The following is a 9,005-nucleotide window of genomic DNA, read 5'->3' on the forward strand; positions in this document are numbered from 1 at the left end:
GCGAAATTTTTTTTTTTTTTTTTTTTTTTTTTTTTTGGTTACAACTGACTGAGAGTGCCTAAGGGTTTAAAGCCAATGTCCAAAAATGTCCAAAGCATCTCTTTGTAGGGTTACTGCAATCATCTGTTTTCCAGCCATTTATTTGTCAAAATAGTCGGGAGCCCTTTTAAAGCATTAGTCACTCAGTTCATCTGTCTTTTTGATTCAAGAGACTCCAGGGACTCCATGCTTTTCAGTGTCCCCAAAGGCTTTACACAGTCTGTGCTCCTGGCCAGCCCTCCCTGTTACTTCCCTGCCCTCACTTCCTGCTGCTCACATGTGCTCACTCTGCCCAGCCACACACACTGCCTGGCTGTTCTGCAGACTCTAGCCTGCTCTCTCCAGGGCCCTTTGTAGTTGGTGTTATTTGCTTAGAGGACTCTTCCCCACATATCCCTGTAGCTATCCTTATTGCTTCTAAGAGAAGCCTTGTCCACTGAAAATTGTAATCCCCTCCACCACCCATATCCTCCAGCACTTCCTATCCACATGCCCTACTTTACTCTTTTATTAGTTTTTGTATTAGTTTTCTATGGGACTTGTGCACTTGCCAGAGATAGAAACACACACACATGTTCAGAGAGAGAGGGGGAAAGTAAGAAACACTCCCCAGGAGCAATGACCATGCTGCAGTCTCCTTTCCTCCATTCTCCTCTTGGGATTTTGGGCACGCGCTCATGCTCACTTGGTGAGATTTTCAAGCTACTAGGTCCAGGAGTCAAACTGCACTGTTGGCCTTGTGAGATCCAGCTGCCTTAACCTCCATGCCACCTGTTGGCCCTCCTTTTTATTAATTTAAAAAATAAGTATACATTTTAATTTTATTTATGATTGTTTTTAATTTGCTATAGGGCATGTGTGCTCACAAGAGAGAGGGAAAGTGAGAAAGCAAACTGCCAGGTCTGGGACTCAAATAATGGTCAGCCACGTGGGGGTCCAATGCCTTAACCACCGTACCACTTGCTGGCCCCCTACTTCACTTTGTAAAAGAGTACAAAGGTGTAGGGCAGCATCTGATCAGCATTTAAGTTAACACAATAAAATAGCAGCAGAGAGGATGGTGGGCACATGTGAAAAGAGTGTGAGCTGGGGGCAACCATCTTCCTTGACAGCAATCTACTCTCTTGGTACCCTTCTCACAAGGGTGAGAATTCACTCAGTCCTGAGAGACATTGTTTTTTGTTTTTGTTTTTGTTTTGTTTTTTTTTTTGTTTGTTTTGAGAGGTTTTTGTTATAGGGCGCGTGCGCTCGCCAGACAGAGACAGAGAGACAGAAAGCGAGAAATCACCCCCCCCCCCGGGGGGATGGCCACGCCGCAATCCCTTCTCCTCCATTCTCCTCTCGGGATCTTGGGCATGCACGCACATGCGCCCGGCGTGAGTTTAAGCCACCGGGTCCAGGACTTGAACCACGATTGACTACATGGGAGTCCAGCGACATAGCCATTACACTAACTGCCGGTCCCATGAGAGACATTGTTAGTCTGTTCATGGAATGATACCTCCATGATCCAGTCTCTACCCACTAGGCTTTACTCCTTAAAGGTCTCATCACCTCCCAGGACTATTACACTGGAGACCAAATTCCAAAACATGAACCTCTGGGGGACAAACTGTTATCCAAACCAGAACAATGTCTTTGTATTTCTCACTTGACACTTGGCACTTGACAGTGTCCCTGATACCTAAGCGAGCTTACTGAATACTTGTAAATAAATAAATAAATAGAAACAGTCCATGGGTGTTTTGTCTCCCTCCACTTACCAGGATTTGGGGTCTAAGAGGGTAGTATATCATTAATTAATAATATGTTTCTCTCCACAGAGATTATTTTGCAGAGGATGATGGGGAGATGGTACCCAGAACAAGCCATTCAGCAGGTAAGGTTGCTCTGAACCTTGCATTGTTAAATTCTTGTTTTCCTACTGTTAGCAATTCCCATGAATTATGGACACTTTAAACTCATCATGGCAATATTCTCAGATTTTTGTGAGTTTCCAAATTTGTGCATACTCTACTATGTAATTCTCTACTGTGAATTATGTTACTTACATGTGTCAGAAAGAAACACCATACAGGGACCAGCAGTTAGCGTAATGGCTATGTCGCTGGTCTCCCACGTAGTCGACCGCGGTTCGCATCTTGGAACCAGTGGCTTAAAACTCACGCCGGGCGCGTGTGCGTGCATGCCCAAGATCCCAAGAGGAGAACGGAGGAGAAGGGAATGCGGTGTGGCCATCCCCCCTGGGGGGTGATTTCTTGCTTTCTGTCTCTCTGTCTCTCTCTGTCTGGCTGGCGAGTGCACGCACCCTATAGCAAAAACCTCTAAAAAAAAAAAAGAGAAAGCAACACCATACAGTAAATCATAACTGAAATACTTACGTAAGCTTTTTATACTTTTAATGATTCTGTAATTGCAAGATCGGAGTCATTTGTAAAGTGATTAAAATAAATTTTGCCATTAAAATAAAATCTCAACTCTAATACACCATTAAAATAGGTAGGATAATAATGTCAATGTCATAGGCAAGATTAAGTGAGAAACACTCTTACTATAGATGCTGATAAGGAATAAGTACTCAGTAACTTACTTATTATTGCTACAAATGCATTTGCAATAATAGCACACTTACTACTGCACCTGCAGTAGCAAAATTGACCTGAATTGCAAAACTGGAATGCAGATAGCTCTCTTTGCAGGACCGTTTTTCACAAAAACTTGTCCCAAACTTGGGGGTTTTACTCATTTGCTAAGAGATTAGATTTTTTTTTTTTTTTTGAGAGAGATTTTCACTGTAGGGCGCGTGCGCTCGCCAGACAGACAGAGAGAGACATAGAGACAGAAAGCGAGAAATCACCCCCCAGGGGGGATGGTCACGCCGCAATCCCTTCTCCTCCATTCTCCTCTCGGGATCTTGGGCACGCACGCACACGCGCCCGGCGTGAGTTTTAAGCCACCGGGTCCGGGACACGAACCGTGGTCGACTACGTGGGAGTCCAGCGACATAGCCATTACGCTAATTGCTGGTTCCCAGAGATTAGATTTTTATACACCAGCCTCAAGGCACAGATGGTTTATTTGCACAATGTGGTAAAAGGTTTTAATATGGATAATGAACTTCAGAGTCATTTAAACTTACTATTTGAAATTGCAGAAGTTAAATCCCCGAATTCCGTGTGTTGCCATACTCAATACTTTGAGTGTCAAAAACCGAGGTAAAGATCAAAAGATTAGGTTTATAACTGGTTTACAATTAAATTGCCACTGAAATGTGGTCCAGCCCCATAGCACAGTTGTGTGCTATGTGGAAGAAACTGGATTCCACATGGCTGATGGTGGTTCAAATCCTGGCCCTGGTAGCTTAAAAAATATACCAAACACATGCGCATGCAAGTCCCAAATCCTGACAGGATAGAGAAATGGAGAAAAAAAGAATTGGCCCATTGGGGGGTGTTATGACAGAAATATAAGAGAAATGGATAAAATGCCCACTACAGACAAGATACGCTTTCACTTATCATTTCATTTAATCCATGTAAGAACTCTACCAGGTAGTATTATTATCCCTGTTTACTGAGGCAGTACAGGTTAGCAAAATTAAGAGATTTGTTCAAATCTCCACACGTAGCAAGTGGTCAGGATTCAAATCCGAGCTTCAAAGTCTCTGCTTTTTTCTTTGTATTCCATTAGTGTAACTATAATGTCCTGTCATTCTAGTTTATCGTATTCTCCTCCACTTAATAGCTGATTTCGTTTTACCTAAATGTGAAAGAAATGATTGTTCTTTGGGCCAGCTTGTGGCCTGGTGGCTAAGAGAGCTGGGTCCCACATAACTGATTGTGTGGTTTGAGTCCTAGACCCGGCAGCCTAAAATACATGCCAGGCATGTGTATGTGCATGCTTAAAATCCTGAAAGGAGGGAGAAATGGAGGAAAAATGATTGCAGTGTGACCATACTTCATGGGGGGTACTTTCTCCTCCACTCCCTGTCTTTGTCTTTCTTTGGTGAGCATACGTGCCCTCTGACAAATTTAAAACAACAACAAAAAAAAAAAAAAAAAGAAAGAAAGAAAGAAAGAAAGAATGTTTCAGTTCCCATTCAATTAAAATTTTTGCATTTACTTAGAAGCATTTAGAGTATCGACAAAACAGGTGCAACAGCATCATCATTTGCTATCTCAGAGTGGTGTATAATGAACAGAACCATTATTTCATGTAAACTGCATCAAAGACAACTGAAACTGGACAAAAAAATACCACCTTCATATATAATTAATTCGTGTCACACAGCCAGAAAAGCCAACATTTCTATGCCAAGTCATTATTTAAATTTTTCTTTAGAGGTTTTTGCCTTAGGGCATATGTGCTCACCAGAGAGAGACAGAGGCAGTGAGAGGGAAATTGAGAAATCACCCCCAAGGAGGATGGCAATGCCATAATCTCTTTTCCTCTGTTCTCTTCCTGGGATCTTGGACATGTCCACACATAAGTTTCAAGTATGAGTTTGAAGCCACTGGGTCCAGGACTGAAACAGTGGTTGGCCATGTGAGAGTGAGTTTCAAATCACTGGGTCCAGGACTCAAACAGTGATTAGCCATGTGGGAGTCCAGTAACGAGACCACTATGCCATCTGCTGGCCCCTAAACTTTTAATTTTTTTTTAATTGTCAGAGTGTATATGCATGCTTATGAGAAAGAGAGAAAAAAATCACCCAATGGGGCATGGTTACACTGCAATTCTTTTTCCTCCATTTCTCCATCTCGTCAGGATTTGGGACATGCATATGCACCTGTCTGGCATGTTTTGTAAGGGGCCAAGATCTGAACCACCGTTGGCCCTGTGGGAGCCACTTCAGTTCCCTTCATATAGCACTCAACTGTGCTATAGGACTGGTCTAAATTTTGTGGTGATTTAAACCTCCACTCTGTACTAGGCAAAGTTAGTGGCTATTAAAAATACTATTAAGGGGGATGGGAGGCCTGGATGGTGGTGCAGTGGTGATGCAATGTGGGGCTGATCATGTGGGAAGCTTCTAGGTTCACATCTGAAGACCTCCCTGAATATACCAGGCACATATGTGGCCATGATTTAGGGCTAGCTGAAGCTGGGTATGGATCAGGATGTGGAGATCTCGTTGGGGATGTCTGTCTACCTCTGTTTCTCTCTCTCTCTCTCTCTCTTGCTCATGGAAGGAAGGAATGAATACACTTGAAAATACCATTAAGGTCAGAGCTATCTATAGACACACTCGATACTATTTTAATTTTACAAAAATAAAAAGACACTATGTTTGGCTTTAAGAACAAATTGTACAGTCTTACATTTCACATTTTTCCCCTTTAACATTAGTTGTGTAATGGAGAATTAAATACTTCTAGGCAAGAAAAAAACCTACTGGACCCATCCTATTCATGACTATTAAATTCGTCCTCATCTTCATTTCTCTCCACCATCATCTTTCTGTTCTTTTACACTTCCTTCTTTTACTTTTTTCTTTTACCTTCAACAAATCTCTTTTACCTGCCTTAGGCTTTCCTTTATCCCACAAACATCAGTAGCCTTTTTATATTCTCCTTTATTGTAAAATTCTTCCTTTTAAATATACTATCAGCAACAGTGGTTCCTCATTTTCCCTAGTTTGCTTCCAGACATCACCAGTGTATAGGCAAGGATGTTCTCCTATGGTATGGGGACAATTTGCAGAATGAAACAAGATAAAGGCTGAAGGAGACCTCTTTGGTACATTGGGACCCTTCAGTGCACTAGCTGTCTCTCTCTGTGTCTCTATTTCCCTTTGCAAGGAGAATATAAGTTTTCATTTCTCTATCATAGTGGGCCTTGTTCACTTTCACCCTGTCTTTGAATTTTCTTTTCTCTTTAGCAAACATAGATTTTCTTTTATGAATAATTTTTAGTTTGCTGTAGGGCACATGTGCTCCCCGGAGGGAGAAAAAGAGAGAGAGAGGAAAAGTGAAAAAGCATTCCCCAAGGATGATAGCAAGAGAAAGGGAAGGTGAGAAAGCATTCCCCAAGGATTATGGCCATGCTGCAATCCCCTCTCCTCCACTCTCCTCTTGGGATTTTGGGCACACACAAGTGTGTTTTTCAACCCACCAGGTCCAGGTTTCAAACTGCGTGGTCAGCCTAGTGGGATCCATCTATCAATACTTTAAGTTACACGCCACCTGGTGGCCCTTCCATCTTTTCTGAGTACTAACAAAGCAAAACAAAATGAAATGAAGAAACAAAACAAAACAAAACAAAAACACACACACACAAAAACAAAGCCTGAGTGCTGGCTCCATGGAGTAGCAGTAAAGCTTTCTCATGGGAAGCCAGATTCCCACCTGGTGATCTCCGAGGTGCCACCGTTCCCTGACCTAGTCAGCCTGAAGCATGCAGGGCACCTGTGTGAGTGGCCAGAATCTGAATCCAGGCAGGAGAACCAGACTCCATTGACAGTATTTGTCTCTCTGCTCTCTCTCTTTCTTGTGTGCACACATGCTTTCTATCATGAATTAAAACAAAACAAAACAAAAAACTCTGAGAAATCACCTGAAGCATCTGAGTACTTTTTCCTGTGCTCCTGTTGGCAAATTTTCGACATGAAAGAATGGAAGAAGGAGGAAAGAAAGAAAGGGAGAAAAGAAAATGAAAAGAAAAAGAGCATACGATGACCTCTCCGCCTTGGCTCCTAGGCTGTCCATTGCCCATACATCTAGTTAAGATTGCCCCAGCCAGGTATCCTAACCAGGGCCTGTTTTGCTCTTATTTGCCCTGACACTGTCTATGGAGCTCAATGTATTGCAATGGTTGTCATCTTTCTGCTTAAAAAAATAATAATTTACTTCCATCATAAAGGCACACCTTCTTGTCAGCCAAGAAAAGATGTAGTTTTCTATGTCTTCTACTTTAGTGTATAACCTCAACTCCACCCCAATCTGAAGTTCTTTGTGTATAGTGTTTGACTGAGGCTATGATATCTTGTTCTCTCACGGTGTTCCTTCTCAGAAGCAGACAGTGAGTGGGGTTAGCATCAGCATAGCCTACCCTAGGCTTTCACAGACCCATGCTCCTATTGGTTGATAGAATGATTGCTCTCTGCCTCCTTTCACTGCTTTTCCCTGCCTCTTTGACCTATTATAATCTCCTTAGTTGCTAAAACAACAGAATTAGCATACTGAGTAGAGACAAAGGGATTAGTTGCTGCTTTTTGGTCATGTGATATTGGACAAACACACTTTCTGAGCCTTTATTTACTCATCAGGAAAATGGATTTAATAATCACATCTATTTCACTGGTTCCAATGACATTATGAATGAAATAATTCATATAAAGTATTTTGTAACCTGTAATGTCCTTTAAAGATTGGTCATTGTCATTGTATTATTCCCAAATAGTAACCTGAAAAAAATTCTCTGTAGAAATATTTGGCTAGTAGCTTAATTTGTTGTTGTTGTTGTTGTTGTTGGAGGATATTTTGATTAGCTTTTATCATGTAACAGTCCATCTCCAAATTTTCTGGCTTACATCATAGGCCAGTAAACTTAAGCTCATGAGCCAACAGCAAGTTTTTAAATAAAGTTTCTAGCAACACGGTCATGCTTACTCATTTATGTCTTGTCTACTTTAAGCTACAAGGGTGCAGATGAATAATTATGACCAAACTGGTATGGTGCATAAGCCTAAAATACCATCCAGCCCTTTAAGAGAAAGTTTGCCCATCCCTGCCTTAAAACAACAATGACTTACTATTTTTCATAATTCCGTGTTGCCCAACTAAGAACTTTTTCTGCTTCTCACGTGGGATCACTCAAATGGCTGCAATCTTTTGACACCATGACTTGGGCTGAGGGTCCAAGATGGTCTGTCCACAATTGGTGACAGGCTGCCAGCTGGGGCATCTTCACTTCTCTGAACTTGGCCTTCCTTCCTTATCCTCCAGCAGGGTACACTGAGCTTCTTCACAAGAAGGTCTCGGGGTGCTAAGGAGGCAAACTAAAAATGCAAGGCCTCTCAAGGCCTACCCTCTGGAATTCCTACAACCAAATTTTTATCATATCTGTTGGTCAAAGTCACTTGGCTGGCCCATATTCAAGGAATAGATAAATAAACTCCTCTGTGGGAGGAGCTGCAACATCAAATTGCAAAGGGGCATGGACATGAATTAGTTTGATTTACTGGAGACTATTATTCATATGATCTACCACAGGCTACTTTAAAAGTGAATTCTTTTGGGACCGGCAGGTGGCATGGTGGTTAAAGTGCTAGACTCCCACATGGCCAACCATGGTTCAAGTCCTAGACGTAGAGGCTTGCTTTCTCACTTTCCCTTTGTCTGTCTCTCTTTTCTTCTTTCTCTCTCTGGTCAAATTAAAAAATAAATAATAATAAATACAATTAAGTAAATAATTTGGAAAAAAAAATAGTATATTCTTTCTCTGTGTCCTACAATCGGTTTGTATTTTGGAGAAATCAAAATGGAATGTGCCAGTTAGAATGATCAGGTGTCATTACTATATAAACCTTTTCTGTTCTTGTCATTTCACTAACAGCTTTTCTTAGTGACACTAAAGATCGGGGCCCTCCAGCGCAGTCACAGACCTGGAGAAGTGCTGAGAAGGTTCCTTTTGGGCAGACGCATTCCTTGAGAGCATTTGAGAAGCCCCCTCAGGTACAGACTCAGGCTCTTCGAGACTTTGAGAAGGTAAGTCAAATAAGTGGATGAATGATTCTTATCCCAATTAAGAGTAGTACTATGGCATAGTGATGTTTTATCAAGTATAACCCTTGGGGGACCAGCAGATGGTGTAAGTGGTTACATGACTGGACTCCTACATAGGTGACTGTGGTTTGAGTCCTGGACCTGGTGGCTTAAAATTCATACCAGGCACATGTGTGTGCACACTCAAAATCCTGAGAGGAGAATGGAAGAGAAGGGAGTGTGGCATGGCCATCCTCCCTG

The 9,005-nt window shown here is 41.9% G+C and overlaps 1 protein-coding gene across 5 annotated transcripts in view; it reads left to right on the plus strand.

Moving 5' to 3' along the window:
• The window catches only part of LOC102497941 (myomegalin), a 251,520-nt gene that overhangs the window by 51,497 nt on the left and 191,018 nt on the right, over positions 1 to 9,005 (plus strand). For all 5 annotated transcript variants that reach the window (XM_014583310.2, XM_014583309.2, XM_014583296.2 and 2 more), the window contains exons 2-3: positions 1,863 to 1,918; positions 8,596 to 8,747. In XM_014583310.2, coding sequence (XP_014438796.1) covers positions 1,863 to 1,918; positions 8,596 to 8,747 — 208 coding nt within the window. The remainder of the gene's footprint in view (positions 1 to 1,862; positions 1,919 to 8,595; positions 8,748 to 9,005) is intronic.

Source organism: Tupaia chinensis, unplaced genomic scaffold, assembly GCF_000334495.1.
Source record: "Tupaia chinensis unplaced genomic scaffold, TupChi_1.0 Scaffold144247_1, whole genome shotgun sequence".
Taxonomy (NCBI): domain Eukaryota; kingdom Metazoa; phylum Chordata; class Mammalia; order Scandentia; family Tupaiidae; genus Tupaia; species Tupaia belangeri.